A 20,368-nucleotide genomic window follows, 5' to 3' on the forward strand; every position below is an offset into this window, starting at 1 on the left:
GACGGATGTTATTTGGATGATGTGGTCATTTTATAGTGATACCTGGTCTCTGCATGTCCAACGTATACAAGCGCTGTTTGATCGTTAATCTGGCCAAATGTGAGTTTGCACTTATCTGGGCAAAGTGGTCTCTCAGAACGTGGTTCGCCCAGTGCATGCCAAAGTGGAAGCTGTTGAGCAGTGTCCCATCCCATGACTATGAAGGAGCTTATGCGTTTTCTCGATTATGGTTGGTTATTATCGAAGCTTCTGTAAGAACTTCTCCTCAGTGGCAGCTCCCCTGACCGACTTGCTTAATAGGTATAGGCGTCCCATCAACAGGGCAGTTGTAAATCATGCAGCGCCGTGTGTCACGATCGCAGATTTGAGAGAAATAACAAATGTCAGTACATATAAGTGCCTTATATCGGCTGAATGCTTAAATTCTTAATATAACTGCACTGTCCAATTTACTGTAGCTATTACTGAGAAAAAATGCCATGCTATTGTTTGATAGCCCCGAACAAAACACTTCTTTTCACTGCGATAGGTTTGATAAATTCACCCCAAGGTGAAATGTGTACTTACATAATAATCTTGCTCTGATTTATCATCCAAAGGGTCCCAGAGATGACATGAAGTGTTTTGTTAGATAAAATCCTTTTTTCATATCCTGAAAAGGTCCATATAGCATGCACGATCGATTTTTGTATTTCCACGCGTTCATTTTGCAAAGAAAGGAATTTGTGAAAATCTAACCCTAAATGTTTCAACCAGTCAAACCCCTTTTATATTTATTCCTCAGATCCTAGAACGTAACCAGACTTCACTATATCATTAGGAGTGTAGTATATCTTATAGGACACCAAATTTGGTCAGAGCGAAGACTTCATGGCACGCCGATGACGCGGGCGGTCTAAACTTGACTAACTCCACCAATCGGGGTCAAACAAAGCTAGCTAGATAGCCAATGAGCTGGGCTTTACGGGAATAAAGGAAACCCTGTATCTGTTGCAAAATGTTGCTGCTAACCTTGTGCGACAGCAAGACTTTTCCTTTTGGACAAAAATTGTAAGAATATGGATAGTTATGAAAACTGGGTGTTTTTTCAAATGTTGAACTTATAATATGGCTACTAATACTGGAAAAGCAAAATCAAAGTCCAAGTAAACAGATTTGACGATATTCTTGCAGAAAAATATAATGTGAACGTAAATGTCTCCTTCACGATTTGCCTAAATGTACCTGGGTGATTTCACACTAAATGTCATGTAGTTTGCTCATACTTCAAGTTATCCGCCTGAAACTTTGCGCATGCACTGATCCCATCTTCTGGACACAATCAGAATTACAACCAGAGTGATGGCTAGATTTGGGACCTTTCTGTTGCATTTCAAAGATGGTGGCAAAAAATATAATTTTTGATTTTCTTCACCAGATCTATAGTGATATATTCTCCTACATTCAATTTACATTTCCACAAACTTCAATGTTTCCTTTCAAATGGTACCAAGAATATGCATATCCTTGCTTCAGGGCCTGAGCTACAGGCAGTTTATTTGGGTATGTCATTTTAGGCAAAAATTGGGGGGAAAAAAAGGGAACTATCCCTATTAAGGCTTAGGTGCAGTAAATTTGGTTGGACAGATGTCAAGTTGCATTCGAGAATGTGAAGACACTTGTGTTTTGCCCCAGTGCTTGTTGCCGCTCCTTTGAATGATCTGTTCATACTCCATGTACAGTACCAGTCAAAATGTTGGACACCTACTCATTCAAGGGTTTTTATTTTTACTATTTTCAACATTGTAGAATAATAGTGAAGACCAACTATGAAATAACACATATGGAATCATGTAGTGACCAAAAAAGTGTTCAACAAATCAACTTTGCACACACTTGCCAAGTGTGCAAAGCTGTCAAGGCAAAGGGTAGCTACTTTGAAGAATCTAAAATATACAATATATTTTGCTTTAACACTTTGTTACCACATGATTCCATATGTTATTTCATGGTTTTGATGTCTCCGCTATTATACAATAAAGAAAACCCCTTGAATAAGTAGGTGTCAACTTTTGACTGGTGCTGTATATTCTTAGCCTTATAGTGATCCCGCTAAACACCCAATCAATAAGAAAAATCGGACAGTCTAGGATAGGAAATCACTAAATATTTTAGTTTATCTATTTTATTGCAGTTCTTAGGGGTGGGTGACCACGTGTCGAATGTCTAGCTTCCTTGAAGCGCCCAGTCAACCACATGACGGAGCTATATGCAGCGTCAGAGTGGAAAAGAAAAAGGTACATTCTAAGTCCCTAGCTTATTGTCTGCGCGAGTCGGTTCGGCATAATTCCTCACATAGATACGTGTATTATTCTCGGGGTTTTATATAGTTGAATTCCTACTAGGAGGTCGACAGAGACCGCTTGGTCGGTTGTGTTGCAAAATATCAGACTTCAACTGGGTTTCTGGTCAGTATATCATTTATTTTCATTATTTTGGGCCTACGGGCCTACCTAGAGCCTCGGTGTTTGTGTATACAAGAACACATCGGTAGCGTTTCCAAAGAAGTGCCTTGTTTCTGCATAGTGCAATTTGTGCATTAATTACCACGTTAATGTGCGGCCTATGCGTCTGTGGGCTCAATAGCATGCGGTACGAATGAACATGTTGATAAGTTAGGCTAACGGTGATGATTTGAGTTGTTGAGAACAACAATGTAGTTTGCTAGCTGCAATGCTGACTGTTAGTAAGTCTTCTCTTCGCCATCGTCGAGGCTGAGAAAAACGGAATCTCATCGACAACTTAGATAAAGCTAACGTTATCTGGATGTCCCCTAAAAAATGACATAGCATCTTAGCTAGCTAAATGTTAGTCCAATGTTTTCGAAACAATTATATTTCTTGAAATACCTGATGTTGACTAGCTAACTAATGGTTTTAGTTTAATAATATTCATGGAGTTTATGTAACGTTAGCTAGCCTAGTTAAGCCAAAGACACTAATAGCTAGTTAGCGCGCTAACGTCAGCTAAATAAAAACATGTTGAGAATATATCCATTGTGATGTTGCATCGTTCGCTAGTAGACACCGTTAAAACATGCTAGCAAGCTACCTAGTAGTTATTTTTAGTTGACGTTTGCTAGCTAACTTCCCAGCAAATGTAGGACAAACTTAATCTGCCTGGTCTCAATTAGTAAACGAACTCCCATTTCATCGGGCCGTATTTGCATATACTAAAGCGAGTTATTATCTAATGTTACCCAATTAAATTTAATTAGTTAACGTTAGCTAGCTAGGTAGATGCAGTTAATTGTCCAATTAGCTCACTTAGTTACAACCAAATAGTTAACGTTAGCTAGTTAACCATCACTTTGGATGGGTCGTTACCACAACCACAAAGTCATAAACCCTGTTTATTTCCACAAGTTCACTAATGAAAATTAGGGCTGGGAATTGCCAGGGGTCTCATGATATATTATCATTCTTAAGTGCATTCTTAAGTGATTCTTCAGTGCTACTACGATTTTTAATTTAACCTTTTATTTAACTAGGCAGGTCAGTTAAGAAAACATTCTTATTTACAATGACGGCCTCATTCTGGGATGGGGGCTAGGATTAAAAATAAAATATAAATATAGGACAAAACACACATCACGAGACACTACATAAAGCGAGACCTAAGTCAACAACATATCACATGACATCACAGTATGGTAGCAACACATGACGATAACATGGTAGCAGCACAAAACATGGTACAAACATTATTGGGCACAGACAACAGCACAAAGGGCAAGAAGGTAGAGACAACAATACATCACGTAAAGCAGCCACGGAACTGTCCAGTAAGTGTTGATGATTGAGTCTTTGAATGAAGAGATATGGGATAAAACTGTCCAGTTTGAGTGTTTGTTGCAGCTTGTTCCAGTCGCTAGCTGCAGCAAACTGAGAAGAGGAGCGACCCAGGGATGTGTGCTTTGGGGACCTTTAACGGAATGTGACTGGCAGAACGGGTGTTGTATGTAGAGGATGAGGGCTGCAGTAGGTATCTCAAATAGGGGTGAGTGAGGACTCTGAGGGTTTTAGAAATGAGCATCAACCAGTGTGTCTGTCTTACGATAGGTATACAGAGAGGACCAGCTTCCAGAGGAGTATAGAGTGCAGTGATGTGTCCTATAAGGAGCATTGGTGGCAAATCTGATGTCCGAATGGTAAAGAACATCTGTCCGCTCGAGAGAACCTTTACCTGCCGATCTATAAATTGTCTCCGTAATCTAGCATGGGTAGGATGGTCATTTGAATCAGGCTTAGTTTGGCAGCTGGGGTGAAAGAGGTGCATTTACGATAGAGGAAACCAAGTTTAGATTTAATTTTAGCATGCAGCTTTGATATGTGATGAGAGAAGGACAGTGTACCATCTAGCCATACTCCCAAGTACTTGTATGAGGTGACTACCTCAAGCGCTAAACCCTCAGGTAGTAATCACACCTGTGGGGAGGGGCATTCTTTATGCCAAACCATATGACCTTTGTTTTGGAGGTGTTAAAAACAAGGTTAAGGGTAGAGAGAGCTTGTTGGACACTAAGAAAGCTTTGTTGTAGAGCATTTAACTCAAAGCCCGGGGAGGGGCCTGCTGAGTATAAGACTATTATTTGCATATGAATGGGTGAGCGCTTCCTACTGCCTGAGCTATTTTGATATAAATTGTGAAGAGCATGGGGCCTAGGATTGAGCCTTTGGGTACTCCCCTGTTGACAGGCAGTGGCTGAGACTTTCTGAGACTTTCTGACTTTATACACTGCACTCTTTGAGAGAGGTAGTTAGCAAACCAGGCCAAAGACCCCCCTGAGACACCAATACTCATTTGCCGGCCCACAAGAATGGAATGGTCTACCGTATCAAAAGCTTTGACCAAGTCAATAAAAATAGCAGCACAACATTGCTTAGAATCAAGGGCAATGGTGACATCATTCAGGACCTTTACGGTGGCAGTGACACATCATAACCTGAGCGGAAACCAGATTGCATACCAGAGAGAATACTAAAGTAGAGGTCGACCGATAATGATTTTTCAACGCCGATACCGATTATTGGAGGACCAAAAAAAGCCGATACTGATTAATCGGCCGTTTTTTAAAATGTATTTGTAATAATGACAATTACAACAATACTGAATGAACACTTATTTTAACTTAATATAATACATCAATAAAGTCAATTTAGCCTCAAATAATGAAACGTGTTTAAATAATGTAAAAACAAAGTGTTTGGAGAAGAAAGTAAAAGTGCAATATGTGCCATGTAAGAAAGCTAACGTTTAAGTTCCTTGCTCAGAACATGAGAACATATGAAAGCTGGTGGTTCCTTTTAACATGAGTCTTCAATATTCCCAGGTAAGAAGTTTTAGGTTGTAGTTATTATAGGACTATTTCTCTCTATACGATTTGTATTTAATATACAGTGGGGAGAACAAGTATTTGATACACTGCCGATTTTGCATGTTTTCCTACTTACAAAGCATGTAGAGGTCTGTAATTTTTATCATAGGTACACTTCAACTGTGAGAGACGGAATCTAAAACAAAAATCCAGAAAATCACATTGTATGATTTTTAAGTAATTAATTTGCATTTTATTGCATGACATAAGTATTTGATCACCTACCAACCAGTAAGAATTCTGGCTCTCACAGACCTGTTAGTTTTTCTTTAAGAAGCCCTCCTGTTCTTCACTCATTACCTGTATTAACTGCACCTGTTTGAACTCGTTACCTGTATAAAAGACACCTGTCCACACACTCAAACAGACTCCAACCTCTCCACACTGGCCAAGACCAGAGAGCTGTGTAAGGACATCAGGGATAAAATTGTAGACCTGCACAAGGCTGGGATGGGCTACAGGACAATAGGCAAGCAGCTTGGTGAGAAGGCAACAACTGTTGGCGCAATTATTAGAAAATGGAAGAAGTTCAAGATGACGGTCAATCACCCTCGGTCTGGGGCTCCATGCAAGATCTCACCTCGTGGGGCATCAATGATCATGAGGAAGGTGAGGGATCAGCCCAGAACTACACGGCAGGACCTGGTCAATGACCTGAAGAGAGCTGGGACCACAGTCTCAAAGAAAACCATTAGTAACACACTACGCTGTCATGGATTAAAATCCTGCAGCGCACGCAAGGTCCCCCTGCTCAAGCCAGCGCATGTCCAGGCCCGTCTGAAGTTTGCCAATGACCATCTGGATGATCCAGAGGAGGAATGGGAGAAGGTCATGTGGTCTGATGAGACAAAAAATAGAGCTTTTTGGTCTAAACTCCACTTGCCGTGTTTGGAGGAAGAAGAAGGATGAGTACAACCCCAAGAACACCCTCCCAACCGTGAAGCATGGAGGTGGAAACATCATTCTTTGGAGATGCTTTTCTGCAAAGGGGACAGGACGACTGCACCGTATTGAGGGGAGGATGGATGGGGCCATGTTATCGCGAGATCTTGGCCAACAACCTCCTTCCCTCAGTAAGAGCATTGAAGATGGGTCGTGGCTGGGTCTTCCAGCATGACAACGACCCGAAACACACAGCCAGGGCAACTAAGGAGTGGCTCCGTAAGAAGCATCTCAAGGTCCTGGAGTGGCCTAGCCAGTCTCCAGACCTGAACCCAATAGAAAATCTTTGGAGGGAGCTGAAAGGCCGTATTGCCCAGCGACAGCCCCGAAACCTGAAGGATCTGGAGAAGGTCTGTATGGAGGAGTGGGCCAAAATTCCTGCTGCAGTGTGTGCAAACCTGGTCAAGAACTACAGGAAATGTATGATCTCTGTAATTGCAAACAAAAGTTTCTGTACCAAATATTAAGTTCTGCTTTTCTGATGTATCAAATACTTCTGTCATGCAATAAAATGCAAATGAATTACTTAAAAATCATACAATATGATTTTCTGGATTTTTGTTTTAGATTCCGTCTCACAGTTGAAGTGTACCTATGATAAAAATTACAGACCTCTACATGCTTTGTAAGTAGGCAACACTGCCGATTTTGCAGGTTATCTAATACTTGTTCTCCCCACTGTACCTTTGACTATTGGATGTTCTTATAGGCACTTTAGTATTGCCAGTGTAACAGTATAGCTTCCATCCCTCTCCTCGCCGCTACCTGGGCTCGAACCAGGAACACATCGACAACAGCCACCCTCGAAGCAGCATTACCCATGCAGAGCAAGGGGAACAACTACTCCAAGTCTCAGAGCGAGTGATGTTTGAAACGCTATTAGCGCGCACCCTGCTAACTAGCTAGCCATTTCACATCGGGAGTTGATAGGCTTGAATTCATAAACAGCAGAGCTGCTGGCAAAACGCACAAAAGTGCTGTTTGAATGAATGCTTACGAGCCTGCTGGTGCCCACCATCGCTCAGACTGCTCTATCAAATCATAGACTTAATTATAACATAACACACAGAAATACGAGCCATGGGTCATTAAAGTAACTAACTTTGGCCTTCCGGATAGGTTGTGCGTTTTTTATTTATTTGCCTGAACGATATGTATTGCTATTCTCACGATTCTATACTGAACAGAAATATAAATGTAAAATTCAACGATTTTACTGAGATACAGTTCATAGAAGGAAATCAGTCAATTGAATTAAATTCATTAGGTTCTAATTTATGGATTTCACATGACTGGGAAGGGGCGCAGCCATGGTGACTTGGGAATGCATAGGCCCACCCACTGGGGAGCTCGGCCCAGCCAATCAGAATGAGTTTTCCCCCACAAAAGGACTTTATACAGACATAAATACTCCTCAGCACCTCATTCCGACTATCCCGCAGGTGAAGAAGCCGGATGTGGAGGTCCTGGGTTGGTGTGGTTACACGTGGTAGAGGTTGTGTGTTTGGTTGGACATACTGCTAAAGTCTCGAAAATAATAGTAAAGGTGGCTTATGGTAGAGAAATTAACATAAAATTCTCTGGCAACAGCTCTGTTGGACTTTCCTGCAGTCTGCATTCCAATTGCACACTACCTCAACTTAAGACATCTGTGGCATTGTATTGTGACAACTGCACATTTTAGTGGCCTTTTATTGTCCCCAGCACAAGGTGCACCTGTGTCATGATCATGCTGTTTAATCAGCTTTTTGATATGCCACACCAGTCAGGTGGATGGATTATTTTGGCAAAGAAGAAATGCTCACTAAAAGGGGTGTAAACAAATTTGTGCACAACATTTGAGATAAATACACTTCTTGTGCATAGGAAACATTTCTGGGATATTTTATTTCAGCTCATGAAACATTGGACCAACACTTTACATGTTGCATTTTTATATTTTTGAACAGTATATTTATGGCTATTTGATGTTCCAAACAGATTGCTCACCATATGCAGCAGAGGGTAAAGTGAGCCATGAGAATAAGTTTTGAACTGTCATGAAAACAAATCGGCTTCCTATTTCAAAGGATGGTGGACAAGCTATGAAGGAAAAATAAAGGTTATTGATACAGGAAACGTGTGCAAATTTTTTGTTGTGATATTACAAAAATTATACGATATATATTCAAATAGTATCCCGATATATAACTATCGATTTCTCTCCCCATTACTACTTAAAATGTGATTTGAAACCTTCATATAACCCACACTGCTAACCTTAAGCTGAACTGTAAAAAAAACCTCATCACTACAGACCCAGGTTCGATCCCAGGGTGTATCATAACCGACCGTAAGTCCCATAGGACGTCGGGTTATTGATGGAGTGCTGCTTTAGATAACCTGGCCTCCACACTCTCCTTGGTCAAATAGCCCTTACACAGTCTGAAGGTGTGTTTTGGGTCATTGACCTGTTGAAAAACAAATGATAGTCCCACTAAGCGCAAATCAGATGGATGGTGTATCACTGCAGAATGTTGTTAGCCATGCTGATTAAGTGTGCCTTGAATTCTAAATAAATCAGTGTCACCAGCAAAGCACCTTCACCCCATCTCCTCCATGCTTCACGGTGGGAACCACACATGTGGAGATCATCCGTTCACCTACTCTGCGCCTCACAAAGACACGGCGGTTAGAACCAAAAATATAATTTGGACTCATCAGACCAAAGGACAGATTTTTACACCGGTCTAATGTCCATTGCTCGTGTTTCGTTGCCCAAGCAAGTCTCTTCTTATTTTTGTCCTTTTTAGCAGTGGTTTCTTTGCAACAATTTGACCATGAAGGCCTGATTCATGCAGTCTCCTCTGAACAGTTGAGGTTGAGATGTCTGTTACTTGAACTCTATGAAGGATTTATTTGGGCTGCAATCTGAGGTAAGGTTAACTCTAATGAACTTATCCTCTGCATCAGAGGTAACTGTCTTCCTTTCCGGTGGCAGTCCTCATAAGAGCCAGTTTCATCATAGCATTTGATGCATTTTGAGACAAAATTCTTTGCACTTGGCACTGCGCCAAAGCAAAATCATAGCTGCCACGCCCCAATTTTTTTTTTGTCAAAGCGTACTGAAGATGCTAGAACTGTCCACATTTACTTTTTCTCTACAAACAAAAGTTAAGAATAGAAAAGTCAGTCAACCACATAGTATAATGGTTAATCTATTTATCTAATTGGCTTGTTCTATGCGAGATAAATATTCCTCTCGAGGGGCATATGAGTACCAAAGGGAGGGAAACCTGCATTCTGACAAGCAGTCAGTGCACAACAATTCTTGCAATCGTGGGGAAAACTGCAGTTTTAATGGGCGTTGTTAAAAAGAGGTTGATCCTAGGTTTATTTTCCTACTTCATTTCTCAAGTCCTAAAATATTACGGAAACTGCAGAATTTTAAAACCGGAGTGTTGAGCACCTTACCACTCTGTAAGAAGCTGTGAGTGCATAGAGGAGAGTGAGGCTAAATGCAACACGGGTCAATTGTAGGGTAACTTGGGGTTGTCTGATTTCCTACCTCAAGTGATTTAAATTGAGTGGGTAGTAGAGATGAAACGGGATGAAAATTTCATATCACGATTATAGTGACCAAAATGAATACGGTTATCAGTATTATCGAGGGTATTGTTAAAATGTGCTGGAAATGTTCAAAAAGTACTGATACACACACACACTGAAATCATTTCACCAAGTTTTATATTGAAAACCAACAAACAACAAATACAATTAGCAGCACTGCACTTTTTTGTGTGCAAACTACATCTAAAATAATAACATTAGCATTAAAGAAGGCGCCATGAAGTAAAAGTTTCCCTAGTGCACGTTTAAATGAAGACAACCTTAAGTAAGCAAATCAAATAAACAAACAACATAAAATTAGCAGCACTCACTTTGTAGTGAGACACGGCAACCTTCATCAGACTCAAAGCCAGGCCTCTCAACAATTTGAAATGGCATCATGTCTTTTGCAATGTAATATGAAAGGGCTGCAGTGAGGTCTTGAGCATTTTTTTGATGTGGGTGCAAAAGGAGTCTGCCTTTTAAATGCTTGCTCGAGTGTCTGTCACAGCTGTAGATGAGGGACCAGTAGCATCAATGGGTTTGCCTGCTGCACGCCCTAAGGGAATAGCAAATGTATTATTATTGGTGTTACATTATAATTATTATTCACACAGTCTATCTTCTGTGTTGCATTTGAGTATGCAATGACCCCATGCACAATTGACATAAATACAAATGAGTCTTAAGACAGTGATAATAATTGCAATGAGCCCAACAATTTACATAAATACAAGTCTTATATAGGAGTCTATAGTGTTTCTCCTGTTGGAACACTAAGTCGACTTACAACTAAGTCGACGTTTGCCGGATTTTAAATCAACAAAATATGTTGGTTGGGTGACTGAACTACATAACGCGTTATTGTGTGCAATGGGCTAATAGTCTGCAGACACACAACGCATACAGCAGCAGCACAACGTGTAGTGTTTTTACAAGAATAGGTAACACTGAAAGCTTCAGTTTACATTATTGACAAGCTGTTAGCCAGACAGACCATGACATTTTCCCCCATTCCCAAGTCCCCACATCATGCATTGAGGTAAAAGTTAACTTACCTAGCATATGCTATAAAGTAGTGGGTGGTGGTCAGAAAGATGGCTCAAGAGATTTGAAGTGTTGCCCCCTTTCGCAGCGATTATTATTATTATTAATACGTTTATTTGCATGTTCTGTGGAGAAGGTGACCATCTTCGATAAGTTTCCCATCAGCTCTCTTGTAAACCCTAAATGCGACCACACTTCAGATTTGGTCCTCTTAGAAGGCTGAAAAATCTCTTAAGCGCTGTCACTGCCTTCCGCCATGTTTTCACACAAAACAAACCCCACGTTGCATGCTGCGCCTGCTTCAGACTGTTTCTAACTTACGTTGATGCTGGACAGTATTTACTGAGTTTTTCAAACTGTGTGTGTGTGTGTGTGGGGGGGGGGGGGTGTGTGACATGAAGTTGTTTGTGTGAGAAGTACAGCATTACCCTGTGGCTGATTACCCCAAGTTACCCTAAGAGTTAGGCCTACATTATATTCCTGTGTTTATGCAAGTTTTTTGGGAGATAAAATGAATCAATAGGATGCTGATTAGTTAAAATATTTACTTTTGGGATCTAGCTAATGATTAGCCCAATAGTGTAAATGCAACCCAATGCTTCAGCCTAATTATTTATAGCCACTATGCTGCATCATTTGGACTACATGTGATAATGTTTATTGCTAATAGCATACCTGATAGTATAAGCTATATGCATGGTCCTGTATATTAAGAATTTTGCCAATCTTATTGTAGAAATCATGTTTCATTCATTTAGGTTGTGGAATGTCCTTTTAAAGTCACCAGAACTGAGCTTCTAGTCTGGGAGGACCCTGGACCCCTACTATTTTCCACAGAACCTCACTCTCACTTTTCTTTCGCAGGTGTTATTCCTTTGTAAATACTCTTATTTGTATATACTGTAAATTATGACATCAGTGGGCGGAAACCGAGCCCGCGGCAGCTGGGAGCAGCAGACGCAGACAGGCCAGACGCAGACAGGCCAGACACAGAGCCAGACACAGCACAAGCAGAGGCCTCAGGTTGGTACCCGGCCCTCGACCCTGCTGCCCACACAGGATGTCATGCACTTAGTCACCTCACACACTGACCCAACAGCTGATGCATTAGTTTTCATGGTGAAACACATTGGAAGTGGGTCTGGACGATTTTACATTGGGGTGTGTCCCACATGGCACCCTATTTCCTAAAGTGCACTACTTTTGACCAGAGCCCTATGGTCAAAAGTAGGGCCAAGACAAAACCAGTATTGCGATACGCATTAGTATCATGGCAAGGAAACACACCACAAAGCAGATTGAACTTCTTAAGGAAAACAGCCCTAAAGTTTGAAACAAACATGTCATCCAAACTATAGCACACAATATTTTACATACAGCAGGTTTTTAAAAGAACGAAGAGACTGGTCTGCTTCGTGTGTTCATTTTTGCCATGCAAAAAACATTGCAATACAGCCCTAGTCAAAATTAGTGCACCATTTTAAGGAATAGGGTGCCATTTCGGGGAGCACACACTGACCCAACAGCAGATGCTTAGTTTTCATGGTGCAATGCCTTAGTTGGAAGTAGTTCTCAGTGTTTTCCACAGGTATCTGGAGTAGCCAGCCAAATAGAAAAAGTAACCAGCCAGGCCTCCCCTGAGCAAAAACATTTTTTGCCACCTGACCTATATTTTGGTGGCCTCTGGTACATTCTAATGCCTTGGTTCTATCTGAAATACACAGCAAAATGAATGAGTACTTTATCAAATTTACCTCCCAGATTAAGAAATGTGTTGTGATATTTTATTTAACCTTTATTTAACTTGGCAAGTCAGTTAAGAAAAAATTCTTATTTACAATGACGGCCTACCAAAAGGCCTCCTGCGGGGACGGGGGCTGGGAATAAGAATGAATAAATATAGGACTAAACACACATCACGACAAGGGAGACCACACGCTACATAAAGAGAGACCTAAGACAACATGGCAAGGCAGCAACACAACAACACAGCATGGTAGCAACACATCATGGTAGCAACACAACATAGTAGCAACATAACATGGTGGTAGCAGAACAAATCATGGTACAAACATTATTGGGCTCAGACAACATGCCGAAGGGCAAGAAGGTAGAGACAACAATACATCACGCAAAGCAGCCATACCTGTCGGTAAGAGTGTCCATGATTGAGTCTTTGAATGAAGAGATTGAGCACTGTCCGGTTTGAGTGTTTGTTGCAGCTTGTTCCAGTTCGCTAGCTGCAGCGAACTGAAAAGACGAGCGACCCAGAAATGTGTGCTTTGGGGACCTTTAACATAATGTGACTGGCAGAACGGGTGGAGGATGAGGGCTGCAGTAGATATCTCAGATGGGTTGAGTGAGGCCTAAGAGGCTTAAATAAATAAGCATCAACTAGTGGGTCTTGCGACTGGTATACAGATATGGACCAGTTTCCAGAGGAGTATAGAGTGCAGTGATGTGTCCTATAAGGAGCATTGGTGGAAAATTTGATGGCCGAATGGTAAAGAACATCTGTCCGCTCGAGAGCACCCTTACCTGTCGATCTATAAATTGTCTCCATAATCTAGCATGGGTAGGATGGTCATTTGAATCGGGGTTAGTTTGGCAGCTGGGGTGAAGGGAGCAATTACGATAGAGGAAACCAAGTCTAGATTTAACAAACCTGCAGCTTTGATATGTGCTGAGAGAAGGACAGTGTACCATCTAGCCATACTCCCAAGTACTTGTATGAGGTGACCACCTCAAGCTCTAAACTCTGAGGAAGTAATCACACCTGTGTGGAGAGGGGCATTCTTTATGCCAAACCACATTGCCTTTTGTAGAAGGACATGACTTTACCATTTTTTATTACTGAAAGTGTATGAATTCAGAGTCTTAAGTAGTTTTGGATATCGCCTAGACCTATATGATCAGGACTATTTTATAAGTATACTGAACAAATATAAAAACGGAACATTTAAAGTGTTGGTCCCATGTTTCATGAGCTGAAATAAAAGATCCCAGAAATGTTCCATACTCACAAAAGCTTATTTCTTTCATTTGTTTACAGACCTGTTAGTGAGCATTTCTCCTTTGCCAAAATAATCCATCCATAAAGAAGCTGATTAAACGGCATGATCATGTGCAGTTTTGTCATTCCAGAGAATTTAGTTAATTTCTCTACCATATGCCGCCCCCAACTTGGTTAGAGAATTTGGCAGTACGTTCAACCGGCCTCACAACCGCAGACCAAGTGTAACCACGCCAGCCCAGGACCTTTACATCCGGCTTCTTCATCTGCGGGATCGCTTGAGACAGCCACCCGGACATATGATGAAACTGTAGGTTTGCACAACAGAATTTCTGTACAAACTGTCAGAAACCGTCTCGGGGACACGTGCATGCTCGTCGTTCTCATCAAAGTCTTGTCTTGACTGCAGTTTGGCGTCATACCTGTCTTCAGTGGACAAATGCTCACCTTTGATGGCCAATGGCACGTTGGAGAAGTGTGCTTTTCATGGATGAATCCCGGTTTGAACTGTACCGGGCGGATGGCAGACATGGCATCGTGTGCGTGAGCGGTTTGCTGATGTCAACGGTGGCGGTGGTTTGCTGAGTGCCCCAGGGTGGTGGCGGGGTTATGGTATGGGAAGGCATAAGCTATGGACAACACAATTTGAATGCAGAGATACCATGACTAGGACTGCATACTCACCAGATGTCACCCGTTGAGCATGTTTGGGATGCTCTGGATCGATGTGTACGACAGCATGTTCCAGTTCCCGACGATATCCAGCAACTTCACACAGCCATTGAAGAGGAGTGTGACAACATTCCACAGGCCACAATCAATAGCCTGATCAACTCCATGTGAAGGAGATGTTGCGCTGCATGATGCTAACGGTGTTCACACCAGATACTGACTGGTTTTACAGCAATGACATGGGGAAGAGTTAGAAGGGGGAGGAGAGGGGATGAATGAGTCAATTGGAAGCTGGGGATGATTAGGTGGCCATGATGATACGCGTTCCAGATTGGGAATTTAGCCAGGACACCAGGCTAAACACTCTTTTACGATAAGTGCCATGGGATCTTTAGTGACCACATTACAGCTTATTTTTAATTTTTTTTTAACCGATCTTCTCTTGATATTATTAGTTTTACTGCAAGATATGAATTGCCACAGTGATGTTTGTTCTTCAAATTATGTTTTTTGTAAAATTATGTAACTAAACAGTTGCCCACATTAGCTTGACAAATTTGTACTTATTTTGTTTGCCTTTATTTAACTAGGCAAGTCAGTTAAGAACAACTTCTTATTTACAATGACGGCCTACCCCGGACAAACCCGGACGACGCTGGGCCATTTGTGCGCCGCCGTATGGGACTCCCAATCATGCCCGGATGTGATACAGCCTGGATAAATTAAAGGTGGCTGCTATATGAAAGATGTCAAAGAAAATAAATGAATGTGCCAGAACAGTAAGGCTAACATGCTGACTAGACCGGGGATGCACATGCGTCCGCAATCGCGCGCATGTTTATTTTTAATTTTTTTCCCCAATCCACACCAGACGCGATCAGGACACGCAGGTTGAAAGCAAAAACGAACTCTGAACCAACTATATTAATTTGGGGACAAGTCAAAACGCAGAAAACATTCATGGCTATTTAGCTAGCTTGCAGTTGCTAGCTAATTTGTCCTGGGATATAAACAATGGGTTGTTATTTTACCTGAAATGCACAAGGTCCTCTACTCCAACAACTCATCCACTGAAAAAAGGGTGATCCTAGTTAGTTTCTAGTAATCTCTCCTTCAGTTGTTCTTCATTGGACTTGATATGGTGGTTGGCAACCAACTTTAAGGTGCATTATCACCACCGACTAGAAAGTGGACCTCAGTTCAGCTTTCAATCACCCACGTGGGTATATGCTCCTAAAAACCAATGACGAGATGGGAGAGGCGGGTGGTCTCTGCATGTGTGGTTCCCACCATGGAGGAGGAGGTGTGATGATGTGGGGGGTGCACTTTGCTGGTGACCCTGTCAGTGATTTAATTAGAATTCAAGGCACACTTAACCAGCATGGCTACCACAGCATTCTGTAGTGATACGCCATCCCATCTGCTTTGCGCTTAGTGGGACTGTCATTTGTTTTTCAATAGGACAATGACCCGACACAGCTCCAGGCTGTGTAAGGGCTATTTGATCAAGAAGGAGAGTGATGGAGTGTTGCTTCTGATGACCTGACCTCCACAATCAAATCAAATGTATTTATATAGCCCTTCTTACATCAGCTGATATCTCAAAGTGCTGTACAGAAACCCAGCCTAAAACCCCAAACAGCAAGCAATGCAGGTGTAGAAGCACGGTGGCTAGGAAAAACTCCCTAGAAAGGCCAAAACCTAGGAAGAAACCTAGAGAGGAACCAGGCTATGAGGGGTGGCCAGTCCTCTTCTGGCTGTGCCGGGTGGAGATTATAACAGAACATGGCCAAGATGTTCAAATGTTCATAAATGACCAGCATGGTCAAATAATAATAATCACAGTAGTTGTCGAGGGTGCAGCAAGTCAGCACCTCAGGAGTAAATGTCAGTTGGCTTTTCATAGCCGATCATTAAGAGTATCTCTACCACTCCTGCTGTCTCAAGAGAGTTGAACACAGCAGGTCTGGGACAGGTAGCACGTCCGGTGAACAGGTCAGGGTTCCAGGGCCGCAGGCAGAACAGTTGAAACTGGAGCAGCAACGCGGCCAGGTGGACTGGGGACAGCAAGGAGTCATCATGCCAGGTAGTCCTGAGGCATGGTCCTAGGGCTCAGGTCCTCCGAGAGAGAGAATTAGAGAGACCATACTTAAATTCACACAGGACACCGGATAAGACAGCAGAAGTACTCCAGATATAACAAACTGATCCTAGCCCCCCGACACATAAACTAGTGCAGCATAAATGGCTGAGACAGGAGGGGTCAGGAGACACTGTGGCCCCATCCGATGATACCCCCGGACAGGGCCAAACAGGAAGAATATAAGCCCACCCACTTTGCCAAAGCACAGCCCCCACACCACTAGAGGGATATCTTCAACCACCAACTTACCATCCTGAGACAGGGCCGAGTATAGCCCACAAAGATCTCCGCCACGTCACAACCCAAGGGGGGGCGCCAACCCAGACAGGAAGATCACCGACCTCAACTGAATTTAGATTTCTGGGATGAGTTGGACTGTGAAGGAAAAGCAGCCAACAAGTGATCAGCATATGTGGGATTTCTTTCAAGACTGTTGGAAAAGCATTCCTCATGAAGCTGGTTGAGAGAATGCCAATGGTGTTCAAAGCTGTCATCAAAGCTACTTTGAAGAATTTACTTTAAATGAATTCTACAATGTAGAAAATAGTAAAAAATAAAGAAAAAACCTTGAATGAGTGAGTGTCAACACTCGACTGGTACTGTATGTGTACATTTATTTTGCAATGCTAGCGCACGTGACGTGAGCGGTGTGGTCAGAATATAAGTGGATTTGGACTCTTTGTTACATTACCTGGGATATGCAAATTCGGGGCTCTCAGCTGACTTAAAAAAAAAAAAAAATGTTTTTTTACAACAAGCCGATTTAGGAGCAGACAAAGTATTTGAGTGTTTTTATATTAAGAATTGACCAAGTTTAGTGCAATGTACCCTCAAATATTTGAGTCAGTTGGGTGAAACAAATGTTAAATCAAATTTTATTGGTCCTACACATATTTAACGAAATGCTTATGTTGCTAGCTCCAACAGTGCAGTAATATCTAAATTAACAATGCACACATCTCAAAGTAAAATAATGAAATGAAGAAATATATAAATGTTAGGACATGCAATGTCGGCGTAGCATTGACTAGAATACTGTGTGTGTGTGTTATATATACAGTGGGGAGAACAAGTATTTGAAACACTGCCGATTTTGCAGGTTTTCCTACTTACAAAGCATGTAGAGGTCTGTAATTTTTATCATAGGTACACTTCAACTGTGAGAGACGGAATCTAAAAAAATCCAGAAAATCACATTGTATGATTTTTAAGTAATTCATTTGCATTTTATTGCATGACATAAGTATTTGATACATCAGAAAATTTGAACTTAATATTTGGTACAGAAACCTTTGTTTGCAATTACAGAGATCATACGTTTCCTGTAGTTCTTGACCAGGTTTGCACACACTGCAGCAGGGATTTTGGCCCACTCCTCCATACAGACCTTCTCCAGATCCTTCTACATGCTTTGTAAGTAGGAAAACCTGCAAAATCGGCAGTGTATCAAATACTTGTTCTCCCCACTGTATATATATATATATATATATAAAAAAGAAACGTCCCTTTTTCAGGACCCTGTCTTTGAAAGATAATTCTTTAAAATCCAAAACTTCACAGATCTTCATTGTAAAGGGTTTAAACACTGTTCCCATGCTTGTTCAATGAACCATAAACAATTAATGAACATGCACCTGTGGAACGGTCGTTAACCTGTCTAGGACTGGGGAACCCCTCACCAACAGCCAATAAAATTGCAGGGCGCCAAATACAAATCAACAGAAATCTCATAAATCAAATTTCTCAAACATACAGGTATTAGGCACCATTTTAAAGATAACATTCTCGTTAATCCAGCCACAGTGTCTGATTTCAAAAATTCTTTACAGCGAAAGCTCCACAAACGATTATGTTAGGTCACCACCAAGTCACAGATAAACCCAGCCATTTTCCCCGCCAAGGAGAGGCACAAATAGAGATAGAATTAATCACTAACCTTTGATCTTCATCAGATGACACTCATAGGACTTCACGTTACACAATACATGTATATTTTGTTTGGTAAAGTTCATATTTATATCCAAAAATCGTATTTTACATTGGCGTGTTAGATTCAGTAGTTCCAAAACATGCAGTGATATTGCAGAGAGCCACATGAATTCATAGAAATACTCATAATAAATGTTGATGAAAATACAGCTATTATACATGAAACTTTAGATACACTTCTCCTTAATGCAACCGCTGTGTCAGATTTCCCAAAAACTTTACGGAAAAAGCATAATCTAAGAACGGTGCTCAGAGCCCAAACCAGCCAGAGAAATATCCGCCATGTTGGGTAGTCAACATTATTCATATATAATTATTCACTTACCTTTGATGATCTTCATCAGAATGCACTCCCAGGAATCGCAGTTCCACAATAAATGCTTGTTTTGTTCGATAATGTCCATAATTTATGTCCATTTATGTCAAATAGCTTCTTTTGTTAGGGCATTTGGTAAACAATCCAAAAGCGCGATCTGGTCCATTCGGACGAAACGTTCAAAAAGTTATATTACAGGTCGAAGAAACTTGTCAAACTAAGTATAGAATCAATCTTTAGGATGTTTTTATCATAAAAGTTCAATAATGTTCCAACCGGAGAATTCCATTTTCTGTAGAAATGCACTGGAACGAGAGCGACCTCTCAAGTGAAAGCGCGTGACTGAGAACGAGGTTGTAGGCAGACCCCTTAGTAAAACATCTCCCATCCGGCTCCCCTTCACATGAGCAGCCTGAAACCACGTTCTAAAGATGGTTGACATCTAGCGGAAGCCTTAGGTATTGAAAAATAACCCATATCCCACTGTGTATTCGATAGGGGTGAGTTCAAAAACTACAAACCTCAGATTTCCCACTTCCTGTTTGGATTTTTTCTCAGGTTTTTGCCTGCCATATGAGTTATGTTATACTCACAGACATCATTCAAACAGTTTTAGAAACTTTAGTGTTTTCTATCCAATACTAATAATAATATGCATATATTAGCATCTGGGACTGAGTAGGAGGCAGTTCACTCTGGGCATGCTATTCATCCAAAAGTGAAAATGCTGCCCCCTATCCCAAACAGTTAAGACACTAACAGCTTACACACGGTAGGCAATTAAGGTCACAGTTATGAAAACTTAGGACACTAAAGAGGCCTTTCTACGGACTCTGAAAAACACCAATAGAAAGTTGTCCAGGGTCCCTGCTCATCTGCTTGAACGTGCCTTAGGCATGCAGCAAGGAGGCATAAGGACTGCAGATGTGGCCAGGGCAATAAATTGCAATGTCCGTACTGTGAGACGCCTAAGACAGCGCTACAGGGAGACAGGACGGACAGCTGATCGTCCTCGCAGTGGCAGACCACGTGTAACCACACCTGCACAGGATCGGTACATCCGAACATCACACCTGCGGGACAGGTATAGGATGGCAACAACAACTGCCCGAGTTACACCAGGAACGCACAATCCCTCCATGAGTGCTCAGACTGTCCGCAAAAGGCTGAGAGATCCTGAACTGAGTGCTTCTAGGTTGTTTTAAAGCAGGTCCTCACCAGACATCACCGCCAACAACGTCG

The 20,368-nt window shown here is 41.6% G+C and overlaps 1 protein-coding gene across 9 annotated transcripts in view; it reads left to right on the forward strand.

Moving 5' to 3' along the window:
* The first annotated feature begins 2,246 nt into the window (after positions 1-2,246).
* LOC120022842 (ubiquitin-associated protein 2-like) overlaps positions 2,247-20,368 on the forward strand; it is an 86,651-nt gene continuing 68,529 nt past the window's right edge. For 8 of the 9 annotated variants that reach the window (XM_038966872.1, XM_038966873.1, XM_038966876.1 and 5 more), the window contains exons 1-2: positions 2,247-2,447; positions 11,858-12,016. In XM_038966872.1, the coding sequence (XP_038822800.1) occupies positions 11,903-12,016 (114 nt within the window). In that variant the 5' untranslated portion in view covers positions 2,247-2,447; positions 11,858-11,902. The remainder of the gene's footprint in view (positions 2,448-11,857; positions 12,017-20,368) is intronic. The other variant, XM_038966879.1, reaches the window with a different exon arrangement.

The sequence above is a fragment of the Salvelinus namaycush genome, chromosome 27, assembly GCF_016432855.1.
Source record: "Salvelinus namaycush isolate Seneca chromosome 27, SaNama_1.0, whole genome shotgun sequence".
Classification (NCBI taxonomy): Eukaryota; Metazoa; Chordata; class Actinopteri; order Salmoniformes; family Salmonidae; genus Salvelinus; species Salvelinus namaycush.